Genomic DNA, 25,168 nt, shown 5'->3' with positions numbered 1-25,168 from the left:
GAAGTGGCTCTGGCTCCTTGAGATCAGAAACTAGTCTGTGTCTCCTTACCTCTCAAGTGTCCAACACTAGGCAGGGTGCACAAAGGTTGGCAGACAGCAGGTCATCCTGCAGACAAGGGATCTCCTCCACTGAGCCACTGTATGGTTTTGGGTAAGCATCCAACCATCCCCAGGAGGTTTTCTTAGCCCCCTTCTACCGTAACCCCAGGTCCCAATTGACTTCTCTGTTCCGAGACACTGGTGGCTTAAGAGAACCTCCTGAAGTGGTTGGTCCCTCTGGCGCCAAAATGATACTGGGTCTGATTCTCAGCTTTGCAGTTTTTCAACTTTCACGTGTTCCCCATGAGTCATCGCTAGGTCAATCCACAGAGTCTTGTAAATTAGTAAAACGTGTCCCCTCTGGGTGGCTGCAGCCCTTTGTCAGGGCCTCATCTCCCCCTTGTCCTGGAACCTAAGACCTTACCAACCCCCAAAGACTGAATAAACACCCAGTTTTCTTTTCTGTCAAATGGAGATGATCTCTTCTGACTCGCCTTCCCTAGGGTGCAGCAGAGGCACAGGCCGCCCAGGAAGGTGGCGTGCGTGCTTACCTTTCCCCTGGGTGATGCAAGAGCTGAGGTCCTGCAGGCGCACCTTGAACTCGTCGAAGCCGTCGGTGCGCACGGCAGCTTGCAGGCTCTGGGGCTCCTCCTGGCGCAGGCGGCAGAGCGCCTGGCGCAGGAAACCGTGCATGTCCAGCACCTCCTGGTCCGAGGCGTAGCACTTCATCCTCTGCACCAGCGCGCTGCCCGTGCGGATGCGCTGCAGCACAGCATCCAGGCGGCCCAGCCGACTGGCCATCTCCTCGTAGTCGCGCTGGTACCGCGCGTCCACCGCCTCCAGCAGCTCGCGCTCCTGAGCCCGCACGTGAGCTACCACCTGGCGCACGCGCTCGCGGATCAGCTCCTCGGTCTCGGCACGCGCGCGGCCCAGCTGGCCGACGGCCGCGTGCATCTGCGCGTGAACCGCGCCAAAGGCACTATCCTGCTCCTGCAGCGCCTGCGTCATGGCGTCCAGCTCCTCCTGTCGCTGCTGGATCTCTGCGCTGATGTCGCACTTGAGCTCACTGTGGCTGCTGTCAAGGAGCGCGCACGAGCAGCACAGCGGCTTGGAACATCCTCGGCAGTAGATGCTGTGGACACACAAGGTTGGCCTGGGTTAGGACTCTCCTGACTTTTTCCTCTTAAAACGTTCGTTATTAAATTCCTCTTCCAAAAATACCAGACTTTGAATCATGGCATGTTTCTAGGTTTCTGCTTTTCCTAATTCAGTGTTTGTGGTTATGGTGATAGTATCCAAACTACCAATAACACATGAGTATAAAAAGTTACTACAGTAACAATTTCAACATCCGGGAAACAATACAAAGATATACGAAACGACAATCATCTCTTTCCACCACTTCTGAATTTCCCTTCCCCACCGAGGAAGCACCAGGTGAGCATCGTGGGGTGCACCCTTCCACACATCTCTCCACTGAAACCGCCTTACACAAATGCCAGATTGGGCTGCTGCTTGCAGGATGGTACAGACTTGACACATGTCAGCCATGCCACTTAACCTTTGCAAGAGCCCCTTGAGTGAGAATTATCGTTATACATATTTCCCAGAGGAAGAAACAGAACATGTTAAATGATTGACCTAGATATCTACAACAATTTTGGGGGCTGATGTTTGTTCAAAAAAAAAAAAAAAAAGAAAGAAAGAAATCGGCCGGGCGCGGTGGCTCACGCCTGTAATCCCAGCACTTTGGGAGGCCGGGGCGGGTGGATCAACTGAGGTCGGGAGTTCAAGACCTGCCTGACCAACATGGAGAAACCCCGTCTCTACTAAAAATACAAAATTAGCCGGGTGTGGTGCCGCATGCCTGTAATCCCAGCTACTCAGGAGGCTGAGGCAGGAGAATTGCTTGAACCCGGGAGGCGGAGGTTGCGGTGAGCCCAGATGGTGCCATTGCACTCCAGCCTGGGCAACAAGAGCAAAACTCCGTCTCAAAAAAAAGAAAGAAATAAATCAAGTCATATAATTACTTTGAACTTCCTCCTCTCAACGAACTTTCACTCAGAGCATTCCTCTAGGTGCATAGGCACAGATCAGATGTATTCTCTTTAATAGCTCTGGTATATCCCAGATGGGCCACAATTGATTCAATCACTGTCGTTTTGCTGGCATTCAGGTAATTTCCTGTTTGTGCATTTTCTTTCTTTCATTTTCCTTTCCTTTTTTTTCTTTTGGTGCCAATATGGACAACACTTTAGTAATATCCAAGTTATATAGCCTAATCATGGAAGCTTTTGTTCCTATGAAATAGATTATAAATATAGGCTTGCTAGATCAAAGTGTTTGTATTTTAATATTTTTATTTGGTTTTTTTTTTTTGAGATGGAGTTTCGCTCTTGTTGCCCAGGCTGGAGTGCAATGGCACCATCTCAGCTCACCGCAACCTCTGCCTCCCGGGTTCAAGCAATTCTCCTGCCTCAGCCTCCCGAGTAGCTGGGATTACAAGCATGCGCCACCACCCCGGCTAATTTTGTATTTTTAGTAGAGACGAGGTTTCTCCATGTTGGTCAGGCTGGTCTTGAACTCCCGACCTCAGGTGATCCACCCGCCTTGGCCTCCCAAAGTGCTGGGATTACAGGTGTGAGCCACCGTGCCTGGCCTTGTTAATATATTTTAGCTAGCAGATACTTCCATAGCATTTATTGTGTCTCAGACACTATTATAAGCATTGGCAAATATTTACTCATTCAGTCCTCCTGACAATCCAGTGGAATAGATACCATTATTATCCCCATTTTAAGGATGAGAAAACTGGTGCAAGAGGCAAAATAATTTGTTCAAGATCACACGATTAGTAAGTGGTAGAGTCTAGATGCAAACTGTAGTAGCAGAATAGTGGCCTCTAAAGATGTCCACGTGCAAATTCCTGAGACCTGTGAATATGTCACCTTACTATGGCAAAAGGGTCTTTGCAGGTGTTATTCAATTAAGGACCTTGAGATAAAGAGATTATTCTAGATTATCTGGGTGGGTTCAACGTAATCACGTGAATCCTTACAAAGGAAAGGGCAGGGAGGCAGGAGAATGAGAGGAGATGTGATGAATGCAGAGGTGGGAATGTTGTGATGTTGCCGGCTTTGAAGACAGAAAGGAGCCATGCACCAAGGAATGTGGGCAGCCTCTAGAAGCTGGGAAAGGCAAGAAAACATTCTCCCTGAGAGCCTCCCAAAGGAGCAAAGCCTGCTGACACCTTTATATACCTCAGTGAGACCTGTTTCAGACTTCTTACCTCCAGAACCATAGGAGAATACATTTACATTGTTTTAAGCCCCTAAATTTGTGGTAATTTGTTACAGCAGCAAAAGAAAATATAAAAACCCAGGCAGTCCAGCTTAGAGTCCATGTTCTTAACCATTATAAGGCTGCTTCTTCAAATATTACCAGGGAAAATACTGTTAGTTCCCCAGAAATATTGCTGTAATTTACTCTCACCAGCAGTGATAAGAATAAGTCTTGGTGGTGTGCGCCTGTAATCCCAGCTACTTGGGAGGCTGAGGTGGGAGAACTGCTTGAACCCAGGGGGTGGAGGTTACAGTAAGCCAAAATTGCACCACTGTACTCCAGCCTGGCCAACAGAGCAAGACTCCATCTCAAAAAAAAAAAAAAAAAAAAAAAGGAATAAGTCAGCCCACCTGAGGCCAGAAGAAAGGGTCTCATCTGGGACTACGTTGAGATCAACTTGTTCTGGAACCACCAACAGAGAGCCTACTAGCCAGCCAGACTGATACATAGTGCTCATCAATGCTACATTTCATTAGAAATACTAAGCAATTATGAAAAGAACTAATAACTCTACAGAAGGCAATTTGGCAATACCCATCAGAATTACAAATGCATTTAACCCAGCAATCCTCTTTCTTTGGATCTGCTCTGCAGCTCTATCTCTACACATAACAAGATGATATCCATACAATATATTCACTGCAGCACAGTCCACAATAGCAAAGAATTAGAAGCCACCCACGTGTCCCTCACAAGGCAATTAGTTACATAAATTATGATCCACCCATACAACGGAATACTATGTAGCTGTAAGCCATTGAGGAAGCTCTTTATATACTGATAAGGAAAATTCTCCATGGAGAAATGAGGTTAATAATAGGAGTACTGGAAAGATTAAATGAGTTAATATATGGATAAAAGTTTGAAAAATGACTGGCATACAATGAGTGTTCAATAAATGCTAACTATTTGTATTATTATGATATATATTTTAAGTTAGAAATCAAGGTGCAGAAATGTGTGTATCAGATGCTACCTTTTGTGTAAGAATGGGGAAAAATAAGAATATCTTCATAGTTGATTGTATTTGAATAAATAAATATTAAAAGGACATGCAAATTAATAAAAGTGGCTATGGGATGGGTGGAATGAGGTTAGAGTAAGTCATTCACTGTATACCTTTTTAGATTATGTTTGAGCCTTGTGAATGTATGAATGTATTCCTTTTTTTGAAATTAAAAAACAGAATACTAATAAATGTGGGCAATTCTACAGGGTATAGGAATAAAGGGAAGAGAATAAGAAACAGTTGTTATTTTCCCCCTTTGGATCTTGGACACTTGGGGAGAGGGGCTGTGTCTGATGTTGGATCCCCTTCCTTGGAGACAGGGCTCCAAGCCTGGAAGGGCACGCCTCAGGCAGCCTGGCTAGATAGAGAGCAAGACGTTCTGGATGGCCATAGCCTCCACTGGGTCCTTTTTCTAAGCTTCTTTTGTCCTGAATGGGGTCTCCCTAGGGTGACTGGCCCCTGCTGTCCCTCCAGATGGAAATGGGCAGCAAGTGTCTGTGAGGTGGCTAGCCTGAATCAGACACTTGGGTCTAAAAGCCCCCAGCCCTCTGGTAAGACTGAGGTGCAGACCCTGAATCAAAGGGCTGCCACCCAGGGCCAGGAATGACCTTCTTAGCCAAGCGGTTCCTTTACCTTCATTCAGAGGACACTCACTGAGTACCTGCTGCGTGCTTGGCACTTTGGAGGAGGCAGAGGTGAAGTGGGAAACTGCCCAGAAGGGCTCCATGACAAGAACCCAGACTTAACTGTATCTTCAGAAAGGCAAAATAACATCTATTTGCTTCTGGAATACTCAAAACAATGAGCAAAAACACCACTAACTTAAGAAATTGCTCACCAAAGTGGCTAGATTACATAATAATTAAGAAAGAAAAATAGCATAACTCTATCTTAGCAAAGCAAATGAAAAAAAAATGGGAAAAAATCCATCTTCCCATTCACAGCAGCTATTTAAAAAATTCTACAAAGCCATGATTGTGTGCCTATAGTCCCAGCTACTAAGGAGGCTGTGGTGAGAGGACTGCTTACACCCAGGAGTTCCAGGCCAGCCTGGGCAACTTAGCAAGAACTCCATCTCTAAAAAACTTTTTTTAAATTAAAAAAAAAAGGTACAAAATACCTAGAAAATGACAAAAACCTACTAAGAGATAAAGTCTAAAAAAAACAGAAGACTGTTTCAAGGTCCCAAAAAGAGAGACTAAATATTATAAGATCATTAATTCTCCTCGAGTTAATAAACAGGTTTAAGGCAATTTAAATTATTTTTGAAACTTAACCAAAGTATTCTAAATTTCTTTTCTTTCTTTCTTTCTTTTTTTTTTTTTTGAGACTGAATCTCACTCTGTTGCCCAGGCTGGAGTGCAGTGGCACAATCTTGGCTCACTGCAATCTCTGCCTCCCTGGTTCAAGTGATTCTTGTGCCTCAGCCTCCCAAGTAGCTGGGACTACAGGTGTGAGCCACCATGCCTGGCTAATTTTTTTTGTATTTTTAGTAGAGATGGGGTTTCACCATGTTGGCCAGGCTGGTCTCGAACTCCTGATCTCAGGTGATCCACCCACCTCGGCCTCCCAGAAGTGCTGGGATTACAGGCGTGAGCCACCACGCCTGGCTAGGTTTCTAAATTTCATATAAAGGAACAAACAGATAAAATAGCTAAGAAAAAAATTTTTAATTTTATAGAGACAGAGTCTCAACATTTTGCCCAGGCTGGTCTCAAACTCCTGGGCTCAAGTGATCCTTCCACCTTGGCCTCCAAAGTGCTGGGATTTCAGGCCTAAGCCACTATGACCAGCTGCTAAGAAATGTTTGAGGAATCAGTGTAAGGAAGGGATAACACATTATAGAAATGCCATTATTAAGAGAATATGGTACTAGTTCAAGAGTCAAGAGAAGGATCAGTAGAACAGACCAGATAGGCCTGATGTAGTCCCTGGCATCTATAGAAATGTAATATTTTATATAACAAAGAAAGCAACCCATCTTTTTCTCTTTTTTCTTTTTTAGAGAGTCTCACTATGTCACCCAGGCTGGAGTGCAGTGGAGTGATCTCAACTCATTGCAACTTCCACCTCCTGGGTTCAAGCGATTCTCCTGCCTCAGCCTCCCAAGCAGCCAGAACTACAGGTGTACGCCACCACACCTGGCTAATTCTTTTGTATTTTCAGTAGAGACGGGGTTTCACCATGCCGGCCAGGCTGGTCTCGATCTCCTGACCTCAGGTGATCCGTCAGCCCCTGCCTCCCAAAGTGCTGGGATCACAGGCGTGAGCCACTGCACCCAGCCAGCAGCCCAAACTGATGGACATTAAAGGGGTTTTCAACAATTGGAATCAGAGAAATTGGCTAGGGAGGAGGGTAGGGGGCAGGAATGAAGTTAGAGCCTTGCTTCTTGTTTCATACCCAGATATGCTTCCAATGAATCGCAAAGTCAAATGTGTAAAATTACATCTCGAAGGAGAAAACATAGTGGACTATTTACTCTCACCATAGTAAAGACACTATAATTACTGAAGAAATGAAAGAAACCATACAATCAATAGATGCCACTGCCTGGCCGGGCGCGGCGGCTCACGCCTGTAATCCCAGCACTTTGGGAGGCTGAGGCGGGTGGATCACGAGGTCAGGAGATCGAGACCATCCTGGCTAACATGGTGAAACCCCGTCTCTACTAAAAAATACAAAAAATTGGCCGGGCGTGGTGGCACGTGCCTGTAGTCCCAGCTACTCAGGAGGCTGAGGCAGGAGAATGGCATGAACCCGGGAGGTGGAGCTTGCGGTGAGCCGAGATCGTGCCACTGCACTCCAGCCTGGGCGACAGGCGAGACTCCATCTCAAAAAAAAAAAAAAAAAAAAAAGATGCCACTGCCTAAAAAATTCAAAACTATATATTTTTTGAAAGATCTTCATGACTATTTATAAGAAAAGCAAGTTATACAACACTAAATATTGTTCATTTTGTTTTAGATGATCACAGAGATAGCAAAAAAGAAAGGAAAAGGTCTGGAGTGATAGTAGTTTCCTCTTTCTCTCGTCCCTCCTTTTCACCTATTTAGATTTTCCTAAACTTTCTATAATCAATTCTAAGTAAAGGAGTTTGGACTTTAAATAGGAAGCAATGGGGAACACTCAAAGAACATCCCATCTAGGTATTACAACAAAGCTCTTTCTCGTCTCTGGAATGTATTGTTTCATTTATCCCTTTATGATTCTTCAGTGAAATAGCCACACTGTTAATTTTTTTTTCAGAGACAGGGTCTTGCTATGTTGCCCAGGCTGGACTTGAATTCCTGGGCTCATGTGATCTTCTCACCTCAGCCTCCTGAGTAGTGTATTTTATTTTATTTATTTATTTTTATTATTTATTTATTTATTTTGAGATGGAGTCTCGCTCTGTTGCCAGGCTGGAGTAAAGTGGGGCAATCTCGGCTCATTGCAACCTCTGCCTCCTGGGTTCAAGCGATTCTCCTGCCTCAGCCTCCTGAGTAGCTGGGACTATAGGCGTGCACCACCACACTCAGCTAATTTTTGTATTTTTAGTAGAGACAGGGTTTCACCATGTTGGCCAGGATGGTCTCAATCTCTTGACCTCGTGATCTGCCCACCTCGGCCTCCCAAATTGCTGGGATTACAGGCATGAGTCACCTCACCTGGCCGAGTAGTGTATTTTAATAGAAGCCTCAACATGTTTCCTGGGTTCTCAGTCTCCCCATCCTAAAGCTGTCCATGTCTAAACTGCCATGCCAAGAGTGGTATGTGTTAGCTCTTCCAAATTTCTAGCTACAAGGCCTTGAGCAAATTACCTTTTCTCTCTGAGTCTTAATTTCCCCACCTGTAGAATGGGAGTAATAATGCTTCCCTTATAGACTGTTACAAGCACAAAGACAGGCTGGTGTATGTGAAGGACTCAGCACAGTGCTATGTAGTCATTGGACATTCTGGAGCTATGAAAGAAGAGGGGGTATTACACATGGCACAGGACATCCCTGCTGTTGGGTGAACCTGTCAGTGTCAGATTTGGGGTGTCCCCTCCCCAGTACAGATAGGCCACTATAGCCGCACCTGTTGGTTGGGCCAGGGGAGCATGCTACTTCTGCTGTTCTAGGAAACTGGTAGCTCTAAAATGCAAGAAGCAAAAAATGTTATGAAATAGGACCAGTGAAGGAGAGCTGGTACCACCTGGCTTGCCTGAATGGTGACCAAAAACTCTCCTCTACCGGTCCCATTTCCATGCAGCAACTTGGCACTTTCACTTTGGTAGAGTGGTAAAAGAGAGCTCTTTTGGAAATTCAAGTAACTACAGTTAAAAGGATCCATCAATCATTTATACAGTAGTATGAATGCATTTTACCAGATCAGTTTCCTGCTATCTCACCATTGAAAAAACAAGATTTCTGAAACCAGGAGAGGAGATGGGTAATTCTAGAGCCAGGGATATTTGAAGAGAGTGAATGCATTATTCCTATGGACCTCCCCTCCAGTGATTTATTGGCTGAGAAGGTAGTGTTGGAGAGGGGAAAGCCTGAGGTCTTGGAGAAGAAGATACCAGAATAGAAAAGCAGCAAGGAAAGCAGTGAAAGGAAGCACTGTTTGAACTCCTGTCTGATGCTGGTGCCACACCCAGGAATGGGGAGGAGAAAGTTTGTGCTTTTTCTTCTCCACTCTTTTCTACACAGGTACCTGCTCCCGAGGCATATGGCTGGTGTATCCATAGTGGGCAGTGTTCCCCTGGATCATGTCACTCATTCAATAGGCGGCGGGTACACTGCCACGTGGGTTCCCTGTTTCTCCTGCCATCTTTATGGTGGGGAATGGCACCACCATTCAATGGCCACTCCTGGATGCCTCCCTGTCCTCTATGGCTTCAACGATTTCTTTTCTTTTCTTTTTTTTTTTTTTTTTTTTTTGAGAAAGAGTCTCGCTCTGCCACCCAGGCTAGAGTGCAGTGGCATGATCTCGGCTCACTGCAACCTCTGCCTTCCAGGTTCAAGCGATTCTCCTGCCTCAGCCTACTGAGTAGCTGGGACTATAGGCACCCGCCACCACGCCCAGCTAATTTTTGTATTTTTAGTAGAGACGCGTTTTCACCATATTGGTCAGGCTCGTCTCGAACTCCTGACCTTGTGATCCACCCGCCTCGGCCTCCCGTCTTTAATAAAAATACAAAAATTAGCTGAGTGTGGTGGCGGGCACCTGTAATCCCAGCTACTCGGGAGGCTGAGGGTAACAGAGTCACTTGAACCCAGGAGGCAGAGGTTGCAGTGAGCTGAGATCACGCCACTGCGCTCCCGCCTGGGAGACAGAGTGAGACTCCATCTCAAAACCTGCCCCCCCCCAAAATTACTAAGTACCAACTAGGTCTAGGCATGCGGCAAGGGTGTAAAGATGATTAAGGCAGAATGCTGGCTCCTAAACCTGTCCCAGCAGTTCCCACTGCTACTGCCTCTGTTCTTGCCTCAATTATTGCTTATCTCCTTGAGCACGATGTCCTAAGAGGCCTCCCTGCCTCTGGTCTCTCCAGCTCCAATCAGCTCTCCCCAGTGCCACCAGCATGGTATTTCTAAAATATGGTTATCCTCATATGCTGAGGTGATGGCCAGTATGCCTGTCATAAGTACAATCCAAATAGTGTCAGCAGTGAGAAATTTGTTAAGCATCTTATGTGTTATATGTTATTAAAGGAGATTCAAATTTTGGAACAAAGTACATCATGGGGGGAAATTCATTGACTTTCATAACAATACACTACAATTATATAGTATTGAATATTGCTGAACATTAACCAATATTCAATTTGGATTTACATGCCGGTAAATGTTGCAAGAAATAAGACAGAGTTTATCACATAAATACTGATTATAAAGCTATTTTATTTAAATCTGATCTATTTTCAGTACATGAAATGTCCAGAGATGGAAATACCTAAAATAATCAATTAATTAAAGCCATGTATAAGAGAAAAGATAATTTGATGAGTAAGGTAAAAATAACATAGCAATATATGAGTTGAGTAACATATGGTGAGAACGGGCAGCTCTTCTATTCAGTCATGCCAAATTTGAAACACCTCACCTACTGTTACAGCTTTGGCAGAACATAACCAAATTGCAAAATATGCCACAGCAGGAATTTGTTACAAAATTCAAAATTCAAAGAGTAAAGGTAATCATTAAATGTTAATAGAATCTGGTGACACAGAAAACAGGCAGTAACTCCTTGTGTGACATAAATAATTCTGATATTCTCAAGCACTTTTATAAAAATATGTATCAAGTGAATGTATATGGTGGTTCTAATCTTTGTTACTCATTCATTAAGTCATTAAGTAAATAAGTTCCCCCACCCTAAATGGTAGTAGTACTATTATATTACTAAACTGAACACACCTAAAGTTAATAAATTACAAATTGTGATACTATTGGTAATAGAGCAAGAAAAAGAAGAAAATGAGAAGGAAGAAAAGGAAGATGGAGGAGAAGTAATTTAAGCAATTGAAATAAAGATAATTTTTAGATTGAAGGAGCATGCTAGGTTCCAGAATAATTTGATACAAAATGTTAAACACCAAGACAGCTTGGTTAAATTAATAAATTTCAAGAATAAAAAATATCTTTAGGCATAAAGACAGAAAAAGCAAGTCAGTTTGACCCCAGAGCTGTCCTAATGAACATTTGATGCTGGAAGATAATGCAGCAGTGTCTACAAAATTGTGAAAGTGATTGTGACCTAAGAATATTATACCCAGCCGAGATATTATTCAAGTATCAGAGTAACCCAAAGACATTCTCAACACCAAGAGACTCAAGGAATTCAGAACAAAAAAGTCCTTCTTGGAAAAAAAAAATTGCTTATTGATAATATCTATCCAATTAAGAGCTCAATCAAAATACAAAACTTGGGAAAAGTGATGTTAAAGTAAAAAGACCAGTGGTGAACTTTACAGTCCTATTGACATAGAACCAAAACTAGAAGGATGGAAGCCAACCATCTTGATCTTTCATTGCAGAGACTCAGTTACTACCATGTAAAATAGAAGCATTTCATTAAAAACAAACGATATGAGGCTGGGCATGGTGGCTTCTGCCTGTAATCCAAGCACTTTGGGAGGCCGAGGTGGGTGGATTACCTGAAATCAGGAGTTCGAGACCAGCCTGGCCAACATGGCGAAACCCCATCTCTACTAAAAATACAAAAAAATGGCCAGGCACGGTGGCTCACGCCTGTAATCCCAGCACTTTGGGAGGCCAAGGTGGGTGGATCACGAGGTCAGGAGTTCAAGACCAGCCTGGCCAAGATGGTGAAACCCTGTCTCTACTAAAAACACAAAAATTAGCCAGGAGTGGTGGCAGGCGCTTGTAATCCCAGCTACTCGGGATGCTGAGGCAGGCAAATTGCTTGAACCCGGGAGGCGGAGGTTGCAGTGAGCTAAGATTGCGCCATTGCACTCCAGCCTGGGCAACAGAGCGAGACTCTGTTTCAAAAAACAAAATGAGTCCAACCACTTAATGTCTTGGGGGTTTTTTTCTTAATCTTAGAGGGACCTTTTAGGAAAATATTTTAAGATGAAGAATTATTTCTTTGAAGTTCAGCAAGTCTAATTTCACTTTAGTTTCTTTATCTTCTGTAAAAGGGAAAATTAAGTTCAACATTGCTTAAATTGCATGCTTACTTAAGATACACTCTAAATTCTTAAGAAACAACTTTTAGAATTCTTTTTGCAACTCAGTGCAGTCATTAGCTGTGGGCTGCCTGAATGTAGAGTCCAGCAGGAGTAGGAAAGGGGCACCCATTCTGCAATCAGGAAACCCTGCATCCTGTTCTGGCCCCGGCTCTGGCAAGCTCTCCCTTTTGGGAAGCTCCTGTTAACTCTCTGGCCTCTCGCCTTGTTTGTACAAAGGGAACAGTTCTCTCTTCCTGATAATCTTACAGGAGGGTGTGGGAATTAGGAGAATAGCACAGGAAAAACATCTCAAATGGCAGGATAGTGCTCTACTTTGTCAACAGGAAAGGTTGCATGCAGCCTGAACAGCCCATTCCCTAACCTGGCTGGAAAAGGATGGCTTTCTATTGAAAAGAGTTTACCCAGGCACCAAGGGGTCAGGGTGTTTCACTTGAGGCTGGCTTCAAACCTGTCCCCTGCACTTCAGTTTCTGTTCCACTGCCTTCCATATACCTGGAGTGTTTTTTTCTTCTTTGCTGTCATTTACGGTGGCTATTGGACATTTTTTCTAAGATGTATTAAAGGCACATTCTTCTTTCTTCTTGTACCAATATGAAACTGGACTTTGCCTTTAGGTAGCCACACATTCCTGTTCTCAGTCCATGAGCTTTGGGGGAGCATATGACTCAGGCTTAAGCTAATCTGAGAACCCCCCCTAGCCTGAGCCACCTTTGCAGGGAGAGGAACCTGACCCAATCAAAGACACACTGAGATTTAGCTTGGAATGCTGGGAGAGATTCACACTCTTTTCCCCTTGAATTTGGGGCTGAGGGTGTAACCTCTGGAGTTGTTGCAATCATCTGGCACCCATGAGGAGTAAACCCTTCCGTGAATGGACCAGTCTTGGAAGAAAGCCAGGTCACAAGAAATACAGAGAAAGTACCTCCTGGTGACACAATCTGAATATCTAATTGGTCAGGTCAGAGGCCAGCTTGACCCCTATTCACTTACATCAGCCATCAATCCAGCTTTTGCTTAAGCTACTAACTAAAAAAAAGTCACTGATTTATACAGTTTGTTTTAGATGCAACTTATAGAGACAAATAAACCCTTCAAGGTGTAGCCCAAATGCTAAAATATCAGGGTTTCCCTGACCCTCCCACATAAATACAAGTTTTCTCTTCTTAAAACTGCCACAGCACTTCATCTGAATGTGTCTTCTGGGACCTCTGGGTTCTTGCCATAGAGTACAAGGCTGCACACACATGCAACTTATCCATAGACTGAAACTCTCCACAAATTCAAGCTTTGAAGGCAGGCATTCTTTTTCATCTGGCAATAGCTATCATAACACCAGTCATGAAATAAATGCTCAATAAGTGATTGCTCAATGGCTGTCTGGCTGGCTGGCCATGGTTCTATTAATAGTTTTTAATTTCATCAGTTAGCAATCAATGAGAAAAGCTTGTTAATTTCTTTCTTTTTTTTTTAGAGACAAGGCCTCGCTCTGTTGCCCAGGCTGGAGTGCAATGGCATGATTATGGCTTACTGCAGCCTCAACCTCTGAGGCTCAAGTGATCCTCCCACCTCAGTCTCCCTAGTAGCTGGGACTACAGGCGTGCACCACTATGCCAAAAGCTTGTTAATTTCAAGTCTTGTTAAAAATTGTTCTAAAGGCTGGGCACAGTGGTTCACGCCTGTAATCCCAGCACTTTGGGAGGCCCAGGCAGGTGGATTGCCCGAGCTCAGTAGTTTGAGACCAGCCTAGAGAACATAGTGAAAGCCCATCTCTACAAAAAAAAAAAAAAAAAAAAAATTAGCTGGGCATGGTGGTGCATGTCTGTAGTCCCAGCTATTATACTTGGGGGTCTGAGGTGGGAGGATAACTTGGGCCTGGGAGGTCAGGGCTTCAGTAAGCTATCATCGCACACTGCACTCCAGCCTGGGTGACAGAGCAAGCCCCTGTCTCAAAAAAACAAAACTAAAAAACCCAAATTGTTCTAAAATGTCCCAGGCCTCCATCCCTGAATAGCAAAGCCCACTCCCATAGCTGCAGAAAGTAGAGGAGATTGGCCTTCAGGAGAAGTGAGACTGGAGCACCAGCCCTAATCCTGATCTTGGCTTGCGCTGCTTTAAATTCCCTGCTTCTGGCTGGGCGTGGTGGCTCAAGCCTGTAATCGCAGCACTTTGAGAAGCCGAGGTGGGTGGAACCCAGGAGTTCGAGACCAACCTGGGCAACATGGTGAAAACTCGTCTCTGCAAACTAGCAAGGCTAAGATAGGAGGATCACTTGAACCTGGGAGGTTGAGGCTGCCGCAAGCCATGACTGTGCCACTGCACTCCAGCCTGGGTGTCAGATCAAGACACTGTCTCAAAAATAAACAAATAAATAAATAAAGTCCTTGCTTCTTTCTCCAAAACATCAAAGGAGACCAGGAGGAAAACCCCTTTTATCCACATATTATTCTATAAATCTACCTTCAAGATAAGTTCGTAGAAAAACTAGGAAATGGGTCATTTATTGTCCACATCTTTCATCATGTTGCCCAACTCCTGGCAGCAGCCTTTCTTCTGCCCATGTAATGCTCCTTGCAGGCCAGGAAGCAATCCCAATAATATCAATCCCCAATAAAATGCAATTTACCGCTAACTTCACAGAGGGCACCAAGAGAGCACCAAGCAGGGATAGGTGCCAATCCTTCAATCACACCTCTTAAACTTGATTAATAGGCCTTTTGTTTCCTCCATTCAATGATAATTCAAGCTCTTTCAGCTGGATTAATTGCCCCACTCCATCCAGCAAATTTTAGGATCTGACACCCAGACACAGACAGGACTTAGCTCCACCTGCAGCCCTAGACCCACACCATGCTTGGGTGGAAGCAGTCCTGAGAATGTCCGGTCAGGCAAGTGCTGGCAGTGTGGGACCACAGCCGTCTCCACACCCCTCCATCTCTGCATTCTTGCAGGCCTCACCCCCACCTGGACCTAAGACCTAGTGTACTCATGAGGCTCCCTTTCCCTTGTCCAGATTCTTTGCTTCAGTTTCTATTGGATAAGTATCCCACATCTGGTGATAAATCCCCTCAAATTCTCCGTGGAATGGGGTGAAATATAAATAAGTATGCAGCCAAAGAAATACTGATCTCCCTGTTCCCAAACTTGCCCACTCTTGTCAAAGTACCAGAGTGCAGAGAGAGGCTCTGATCATCCCACCACTCCTCAATGCCCATCAATGGGTTTTCCTTTTTTTTTTTTTGAGACAGAGTCTCGCTCTGTCACCCAGGCTGGAGTGCATCGGCGCAATCTTGGCTCACTGCAAGCTCCACCTCCTGGGTTCACGCCATTCTCCCGCCTCAGCCTCCTAAGTAGCTGGGACTACAGGCACCCGCCACCACGCCTGGCTAATTTTTTTGTATTTTTAGTAGACACGGGGTTTCACCATGTTAGCCAGGATGGTCTCGATCTCCTGACCTCGTGATCTGCCCACCTCGGCCTCCCAAAGTGCTGGGATTCCAGGCGTGAGCCACCACGCCCGGCCCCATCAATGGGTTTTCAACAGAGCCCTCCACAGGGTCCCATTGCCATTGTCTTCCAGAGGACAGTCATTGGTGAGAAGATTAGGTGGTATGAAGGCATGACAAAGGAGAAAGCTGAGAACACTGAGTGTTCTGGAAATTGTAGCATAGAGTCATGACTCCTTCCAAGCCTGCCACATCTGACCCCAACTCACCCTTCTAGTGCCTGCCCTCACATCAACCTTCTATTGCAGTTCCTGAGATGCTGCAAACTCACTAGTGCCCCTTCCTTGCACGTGCAGTCCCTCCTGTCTGTGGCCTTTCTATTTCCTTATACATCACACTAAGTGTGATGGCCTCTTGGAAGCCACCTTCCCCAGCTGATCCCAGCAGGGTAAGTGGCCTTTTCTGAGCTCAGCCACCTTTGTGCCTGCCTAACTTCTTCCTTCCACAAATGACTGAGCACAAACAGGATGTCAGCCCTGTGCCAGATATGACATGTTGCTGAGGGCAAACATAATACAGAACACAGTGTGACAAAGGTAACTATCAAAACGCAGTCACAATAGACAGCAAAGTCATGCAGCCTTCTGCACGGAACCCTGCTGCCTCAATTGTTAATGGCTGATCTGTTTACCAGGCTGTGATCTCAAGGAGGGGCTATGTCCATTCATATTTCTACCCCACCCCCTAGTAAAGAACATGCAACACAGTAGGTGTGACATGAACATGAAAAAATGGGCTCCACAGGCATGTGGAGCAAATACCAATGGCCCCAGGGCAGCCATCCCAGGGCAGACACCCCAAGTCCCAGGTTTAAAGCCACCTCTGGGGCTGCTCCCCAGTGTGAGCTCTAAATCAGCCCAGTGTCAAAGAGCGAGGTGGCTGCTAACTGACTTGTGACCAGAGGAAAGTTGTGAGCTCTTATTTATGGCATTGAAGTTTTGTGCAGAAAAAATAAGTTGAGTTTGTCCAGTAACCACTGGTAAATTGTGAAACAATGTGAAATGGGAGTGGGAGCACATGATTTTTCAGGTTTGTTAAGGCCATGCACCGTGCTCAAGGAACAGGAATCCTGCCCTCTTGCTGGCTGAACCTTCCCTGCCCATTGTACCTGACATAAGGGATAAAAATATGCCACTCCAAAATATGCCACTTTGGCATATGATTGTTTTGAGCTGCAGGCAAATGAAAACCAACAGACACAGAAAGGAGCCTTCTAAGAGCTTCTCTCATGACTAAAAACAGAAACTCTTTTGACTCTTACGCTCTTTGCTCTTATGACTAAAAACAGAAACTTCTGAGAAACAAGAACTACCATAAATCTCCTCTCTCAGGGAAGTTTTACAGCCGCGAAGATGGAAAGCTGGCACCAAGTAGGCCCGCACAAACAAACCTTACTCCATTAGAGTTCCCATATATTTACCAAATCTCATGTTGAAGTGTGACCTCCAATGTTGAAGGTGGGGTCTAGTGGGAGGTGTTTGGGTCATGAGGGTGGATGCCTTATGAATGGCTTGGGGCCATCCCATGGTAAAGAGTAAATCCTCTCTTTGGTAGTTCAAGGGAGAGCTGGTTATTTAAAGGCACCTGGCACCTCCTTCTCTTGCTTTCTCCTTCTCTCTCTCTTGCTCCCTCTCTTGCCATGCGACACGCCTATTCCCCCTTCACCTTCCGCCATGAGTAAAACCTACCTGCAGCCTCACCTGAGGCCAAGCAGGTTTCTGGTGCCATGATTGTACAGCATGCAGAACATGAGCCAAATAAACCTCTTTTCTTTACAAATTACCCAGCCTCAGGTATTCCTTCTAGCAATGCAAAACAGAAACACAACTTCCAACAGTTTGCCACCTTTGCAAGCCTAAAACCCCTTTCTTTTACCCTGCCACTTCTCTAAACATTTCTTTTTCTTTCATTAAGATGCTGTGTAAGCTGAAGTTCTAACCAACGCTTTGAGTTACTCATCTCTGGATACTCCCAGGTATATGCACGATTCCCATGCTAGATGTGATACCCATGCTAGATGCACATGCTAAAAAGCTCCTGTTTTTCTCTCTTTTTTTTTTTTTTTTTTTTTTTTTGAGACAGAGTCTCGCTCTTTCACCCAGGCTGGAGTGCAGTGGTGTGATCTCGGCTCACTGCAGCCTCCACCTCCAGGGTTCATGCAATTCTCCTGCCTCAGCCTCCTGAGTAGCTGGGATTACAGGTGTGTGACACCACGCCTGGCGAGTTTTTATATTTTTGGTAGAGATGGGGTTTCACCATGTTGGCCAGGCTGGTCTCGAACTCCTGACCTCAGGTGATCCACCCACCTTGGCCTCCCAAAGCGCTGGGACTACAGGTGTGAGCTGCAGAGCCCAGCCTGCTTTTCTCGTGTTAATCTATATCTTGTTAGTCTAATTTACAGGGACCTAGCTGGACATCTAAAATGGGTACAGACAAAAGGTTTTTTTCCATCCCTAATGGAGAGAAATCCACCTCTGACCCCCACAGCAGAGGTGGGACTACTTACAAGCTGGCACCATCTGGGGCTTGTGGGGAGCAGCCCTGTTCCACTGCAGGGATTGAATGTGGGGTATAAATTGTGCTTTACACAATTGCTGCCAGCCCACGCTAGCTACAAACACTGAACAATCTAGATGTCAACCTTTACATGGGAGCAGATAGCACAGACCGCAGGATCTATGAAGAGAATCAGCAGCCAAACTGAGCAAGTACCCATTGAAAAGGGGATCATGTAGGAAACATACACCTCTGTAAATGCCAACTGTGTTTTTCAGGGAGACTTAAGAACACACTACAATGAGAAAACAAGAGCAGGCTGCCAAGAAAAAGCATCCTGAGAGCATTAAGCTCTTTTGGAAATTAAAAAAAAAAAAAAAGATTGCTGGGGGGAAAAAAACCCACAACAACTCTACAGGGGTAGCAGATAGAAGAATGGAGTCAGCGGCGAAAAGATGAGCTGGCGAGTTAGAAAAACAATTCGAGGAGCTCTCTGAGAATCTCGGGGAAAAAAGCAAGGCAACAGAATTAATGGGGAAAAAATTTAAAAGATGTAAAATATGTTCTTGGAGTTCCAATATCCATATAACAACAGTAGTAAAAATTTTAAAAATAAACAAATGGGCCGGGTGCAGTGGCTCACACCTGTAATCCCAGCACTTTGGGAGGCTGAGGCGGGTGGATCACGAGGTCAGGAGTTCGAGACCAGCCTGGCCAATATGGTGAAACCCCGTCTCTACTAATAATACAAAAATTAGCTGGGCATGGTGGTGCGCACCTGTAGTCCCAGCTACTCGGAAGGCTGAGGCAGGAGAATCACTTGAGCCCGGGAGGCGGAGGTTGCAGTGAGCCGAGATCGTGCCATTGCACTCCAGCCTGGGTGAGAGTGAGACCCTGTCTCAAAAAAAAAAATAAAAAATAAAATAAACAAATGAAAGGCTATCAGTACATTAAAAAGTATGGCCAGGCACAGTGGCTCACGCCTATAATCCCAGCACTTTGGGAGGCCAAGGCGGGCAGATCACTTGAGGCCAGGAATTCAAGACCAGCCTGGCCAATATGGCAAAACCTTGTCTCTACTAAAAAGAAAATGCAAAAATTAGCCAGGTGTAGTGGCGCATTCCTGTAGTTCCAGCTACTTGGGAGGCTGAGGCATGAGAACTGCTTGAGCCTGGGAGGCAAAGGTTGCAATGAGCCAAGATCATGCCACTATATTCCAAGAGCAAGACTCTATCTCAAAAAAAAAAAAAAAAATTAAAAAGCAGAATACAATTTCCCTGAGATGAAAAGCTGAAGAAAGACTTGAGTTTTTCAGATCAACAATGGCGATAGAAGATTATTGAAAAAAGAAAAAATTATATAAAGATCTTTAGCAGGCTGGGCATGGGCTCAAGCCTGTAATCCCAGTGCTTTGGGCGGCTAAGGCAGGAGGATCACTTGAAGCCAGGAGTTTAGACCAGCCTGGGCAATATAGTGAGACCCTATCTCTACATAAAATTTTAAAAATTAGCCAGGCATGGTGGCAGGCACCTATAGTCCTAGCTACTCAGAGACTAAGGCTAGCAGACCTCTTGAGTCTAGGAGTTCGAGGTTACATTGAGCTATGATCACACCACTGCACACCAGCCTGGGCAACAGAGCAAGACCTTATCTCTAAACAAACAAATAAACAAATGAAAACCATCCAACTATATTTATTAGCCAGGCGCGGTGGCAGGTGCCTGTAGTCCTGGCTACTTGGGAGGTCAAGGTGGGAGGATTGCTTGAGCCCAGGAGTTTGAGGCTGCAGTGAACTCTGATTGCACCACTGCGTTCCATCCTGGGTGACAGAGTGAGACCCCATCTCTAAAAAGTAAAATAAATAAAAATAAATAAAGATCCTTAACAAACAAAAACAGACTACTCACAGAGAAAAAATAGACCATTAGTGGACTTCTCATCTACAACACCAGAGACTAGAAATTTATGAAGCAAGGTTTATACATTCTGAGGTGAAAGCACTGTGATTATGACCTCAGAATTTTACACCTAGCTAAACTTTCCCTCATATGTGACAGCAAAAGAAGGACATACAAGTAAAGACACTTAAGGTCTCAGAAAGTAAACTCTGGAATAATTTTTTTAATTACTTGATGGAGTATTCCTGCCAAATGGAAAATTAATCACCTTAAATAATTCAAGAAAGGAGAAGAAAAGCTATAGGAAAAATTATCATGAGCAATGAAACCAATTAAAGTATAAGGTATGGCTAACAAGTGCGTTGTAATATGACCATGAAGCTTAATACCTGTTCAGAAAGGATGTTTACAATAGAAAAAAAATTAATAATTTGGTAGTAATCTGGAACTAAAAGTTCACATTATTTCAACTAAATCTGAAAGTGAGAAGGAAGAGGGAAGAAGAAAAACTATAAAAGTGTGCTAAATGTTTTATTTTCTCTGAAAGAATAGTTATATTCTACTCTTTGTGGTGATAGATGAGATAGGTTCTAGAGTGTGCATGTGTGTGTGTGTTGGTGTGTGTATACACTTTTTTTTTCTGAGATGGAGTTTCACTCTTGTTGCCCAGGCTGGAGTGCAGTGGCACAATCTCAGCTCACTGCAACCTCCGCCTTCCAGTTTCAAGCAATTCTCCTACCTCAGCCTCCCGAGTAGCTGGGATTACAGGCGCCCGCCACCACGCCCGGCTAATTTTTGTATTTTTAATAGAGATGAGGTTTCACCATGTTGGTGAGGCTGGTATTGAACTCCTGACCTCATGATCCGCCCGCCTCAGCCTCCCAAAGTGCTGGGATTACAAGCGTGAGCCACTGCGCCTGGCCCACTTTTTTTCTTTTTTTAAGACAGAGTCTCATTGTGTCACCCAGGCTGGAGTGCAGTGGCGTGATCATGGCTCACTGCATCCTTGAACTGCCAGGCTCAGGTGATCCTCTCTGAGGAATACCTCCACCTCCCGAATAGCTGGGACGAGAGGCATGTGCCACCATGTCCAGCTAATTTTGTATTTTTTTGTAGAGACGGGGTTTCACCATATTGCCCAGGCTGGCCTCAAACTCCTGGGCTCAAAAGATCCACCAGCCTTGGCCTCCCAAAGTGTTGGGATTACAGGTGGAAGCCACCACATCTGGCCTATATATATGTTTTGATGGGGAAGTTACCACTCTGTAATTATCATTTAGAGAACTGGTGAAACAGAATGGAAGGAAAGGTAGAAAGTTTCAGCCAGACGTGTTGGCTCACGCCTGTAATCCCAGCACTTTGGGAGGCTGAGGCGGGTGGATCACAAGGTCAGGAGATCAAGACCATCCTGGCCAACATAATGAAACCCCGTCTCTACTAAAAATACAAAAAAAAAAAAAAACTTAGCCGGGCATGGTGGCACACGCCTGTAATCCCAGCTACTCAGGAGGCTGAGGCAGGAGAATCACTTGAACCCGGGAGGAGGAGGTTGCAGTGAGCCGAGATCATGCCACTGCACTCCAACCTGGATGACAGAGCAAGACTCCATCAAAAAAAAAAAAAAAAAAAAAAGAAAAGAAAGAAAGGTAGAAAGTTTCAATAGCGTGGAGATACACACACACACACAAGCACTAGAACTTACATATATATGGATATATACATATAGATATATGCATATATACATTATATATACATATATTATATACATATATTTGTGTATGTATATATATGTGTGTACAACAAATACAACTTTTCAACTCTAAGGATTATTGCTAGGAATATGTGAGTCCAAGGAATATCCTAGGCCGCTAAGAAAATCTCAATATAGTCTTAGATGTAGAACTCATACAAACTGTATAAACTGGCCATAGTGCAGAAATTAACAAGTATGAAATCGCACCATCACATTCCAGCCTGGGTGACAGAACAAGAAACCAAACATCAAAACCACTTGAAAATTTTAGAAAACACTATTCTCTAAAACTTTTCAAGAGAAAAAAATTTCTTTTTTTTTTTTTTTCGAGTCAGGGTCCGGTTCTGATGCTCCGGTTGGAGTGAAGTGGCACCATCACAGCTCACTGCAGGCTCAAATTCTTAGGTTCAAGCAACCCTCCTGCCTCAACCTCCCAAATAACTGGGACTACAAGCATGTACCACCGACCATGCCTGGCTAATTTTTTTTATTTTTTGTAAAGATGAGGTCTTGCTATGTTGCCCAGGCTGATCTCGAACTCTTGACCTTAAGCAAGAGAACACTTTTCAGAAAAGACTGAAATGAAATTTGAGAAATGATTGACTATGAGAACACTAATGAAGTTATCAAAGTTATGGCATACAGCCAAAACCATATACAGAGAACTTATGCCTTAAAAGAGTTATTATTAGGCAGGGCATTGTAGCTCACGCCTGTAATCCCAGAAGGCGGGTGGATCACTTGAGGCCAGGAGTTCGAGACCAGCCTGGTTAACATGGGGAAACCCCGTCTCTACTAAAAATAAAAAAAATTAGCCAGGCGTGGTGGTGGGCACCTGTAGTCTCAGCTACTGGGGAGGCTGAGGCAGAAGAATCACTTGAACCCAGGAGGCACAGGTTGCAGTGAGCCAAGATCTACCACTGCACTCCAGTCTGGGTGACAGAGGGAGATTCTCAAAAAAAAAAAGTTATTATTATTAAACAATAAAGATTGCAAATAAATGAATTATAAGTTCAAGAAGCTAGAAAATGAATAATGACAAAAGTTAGAAGGAAGAAAATGACAAAAATAAAATGATCAAACAGAAAGAAGGAAAACATTAAAATCAGTAAGCAATCTAAGGAAAGACTAAAAGTACAGTACTTTGAAAAGACCGCTAAACCACAAATATACAACATCAGAAATAAAAAAAGGGGGTATAGTTACAGGCATATAGGAGATTTTTAAATAATGAAAGATAACTCAGGATGAACTGGAAAATCTTCCAAAAATCTGACACAAGAGCCAAAACAGATTAATGCCATGGCAAAAATGGGAAAAGTTCCCAAAAATCTACTATAAAAAAGGCACCAGTTCCAAGATGGTTTTTCAAAAAACTTTTATAAGCCTAAATTTCTTATATTCTTCAAACTGTTGTAGAGCAGAGAAATTATAATAGAATTTTAACATTCACTGAGTATTTAATATGTGCCAGGCACTACGCTAAACAATTTATATGTACAGTTGGCCCTCAGTATCTGCAGGTTACGCACCCGTGGATTCAACAAATCTTGGATCAAAAATATTCAGGCGAAAAAAAATCAATTAAAAAAGTACCACAATAAAAAAATATACAAATTCAAAAATATAGTAAAACAACTCTTTACATAGTATTTACATTGTATTAGGCATTATAAGTAATCTAGAGATGATTTAAAGTATACAGGAGGAGATGGGTACAGTGGCTCACACCTGTAATCCCAGCACTTTGAGAGGCCTAGGGAGGGTTGCTGCCTGAGCCCAAGAGTTCTCAAGACCAGTCTGGGCAATGTCGTGAAACCCTGTCTCTACAAAAAATTTAAAAATTAGCTGAGCGTGGTGGTGCACACCTGCAGTCCTGTATAATCTGGTGGCTGAGGTGGGAGGATTGTTTGAACCCAAGAGATTGAGGCTGCAGTGAGCCACGAGTGCAGCACTGCACTCCAGCCTGGGCAACAGAGCAAGACCCCGTCTCAAAAAATAAAAATAAAATAAAAAATAAAGTATACAGGAGGATGTGTAGAGGTTATATACAAATACTATGCCATTTTATATCAGAGACTTGAGCATCTATGAATTTGAAACAGACTCCCATGGATCCCGAGGGATGGCTGCATTATGTTCAAAACTTGAAAGCTTACAAATTCATTAAGAAATTAGTATAAGGCTGGGCATGGTGGCTCATGCCTGTAATCCCAGAACTTTGGGAGGCCGAGGCAGGTGGATCACCTGAGGTCAGGAGACCAGCCTGACCATTATAGTGAAACCCTTCTCTACTAAAAATGCCAAAAAATTAGCCAGGCATGATGATGTGCACCTGTAATCGCAGCTACTTGAGAGGCTGAGGCAGGAAAATGGCGTGAACCCGGGAGGTGGAGGTTGCAGTGAGCCGAGTTCGCGCCACTGCACTCCAGCCTGGGTGACACAGCGAGACTCCATCTCAAAAAAAAAAAAAAAAATTAAAAAAATTTTTTAAATCCAAAAGATATAACCAGAGATAAAGCCAATTTCTCCTAATTCATTGCAATTTCAATCAAAATCCAATAAATATGTAAGTTTTAAAACTGCATAAATTGTAAGAGCAAAAGAAATGCATAAATTTTTTTCTTTCGAGGAATTTGTTCCCGAATTCTTTAATTAGTCCCTTAATTCCTCAAAGGAAACAACAACAACAACAGGCAAAGGACCTAAACACGCCATTCGCAAATGCAGAAACACAATGGCCAATAAACAAGTGGAAAGCCACTCAACCTTTACAATAAGCTAAGAAACGTGGTGATACCAGCTGTTGAGGAGTCGGAGGGGAAAGCTTATTCTGATAGTGTGGGAAGTTTATCCTAAAGCAGGAAACAAATCACAGTCAGTTTAGCAGATATGTAGTTTAGCAGATATGTGGTTTAGCCATATATAGTTCTGAGTTGTCAAAAACCAGCGAATAATGTTTTCATTTTGCAAGTGGATCTCTAAGAACCAAGAAGCGCCTTCTATGAACAATCTATTTCTAATGGTGAAAAGTTCACATAGTTATGCTGCCTTTTTGGCTAAAAGAGGGAAAATAGGACCTGATAAGACTGCTCCTACCTGCATATATATTCATAAAGAAACTCTCAGAAGAAACATTCAAAACTAGTAACAATGGCTACCTGTGGATGGGAAGAGGGAGAAGTGGTGGGAATTAGGCAGTTGGGCACGGACAGAAGATTGCACTCTCTCTCTCCTCTTTACAAATTTTGTTCGTGAACTGTACGAATGTATTACCTATTAAAAAACTGAGTTAAAATCTGTTTAATAAAAATAATTACAACTGGATGTGATTTTTTTTCCCCATACAGACATTCTCAGATAGCGCTGCCTGGTGTTAATGGTTTCAACTTTTCAGACAGAAACTACCTGTCTCTGATCCTAGAATCCAGCCTTACTGAGATTCCGTGT

At 43.9% G+C, this 25,168-nt stretch overlaps 1 protein-coding gene across 15 annotated transcripts in view; it reads right to left on the bottom strand.

The window, feature by feature from the left end:
• Nucleotides 1-25,168, bottom strand: part of PML (PML nuclear body scaffold) — a 52,143-nt gene that overhangs the window by 22,776 nt on the left and 4,199 nt on the right. For all 15 annotated transcript variants that reach the window (XM_019010263.4, XM_019010267.4, XM_019010262.4 and 12 more), the window contains 1 exon segment: nt 591-1,171. In XM_019010263.4, coding sequence (XP_018865808.2) covers nt 591-1,171 — 581 coding nt within the window.

This window comes from Gorilla gorilla, chromosome 16 (assembly GCF_029281585.2).
Source record: "Gorilla gorilla gorilla isolate KB3781 chromosome 16, NHGRI_mGorGor1-v2.1_pri, whole genome shotgun sequence".
Lineage (NCBI taxonomy): Eukaryota > Metazoa > Chordata > Mammalia > Primates > Hominidae > Gorilla > Gorilla gorilla.
The sequence above is the reverse complement of the archived record's forward strand: the minus strand, read 5'-3'. Positions and strand labels throughout refer to the sequence as shown.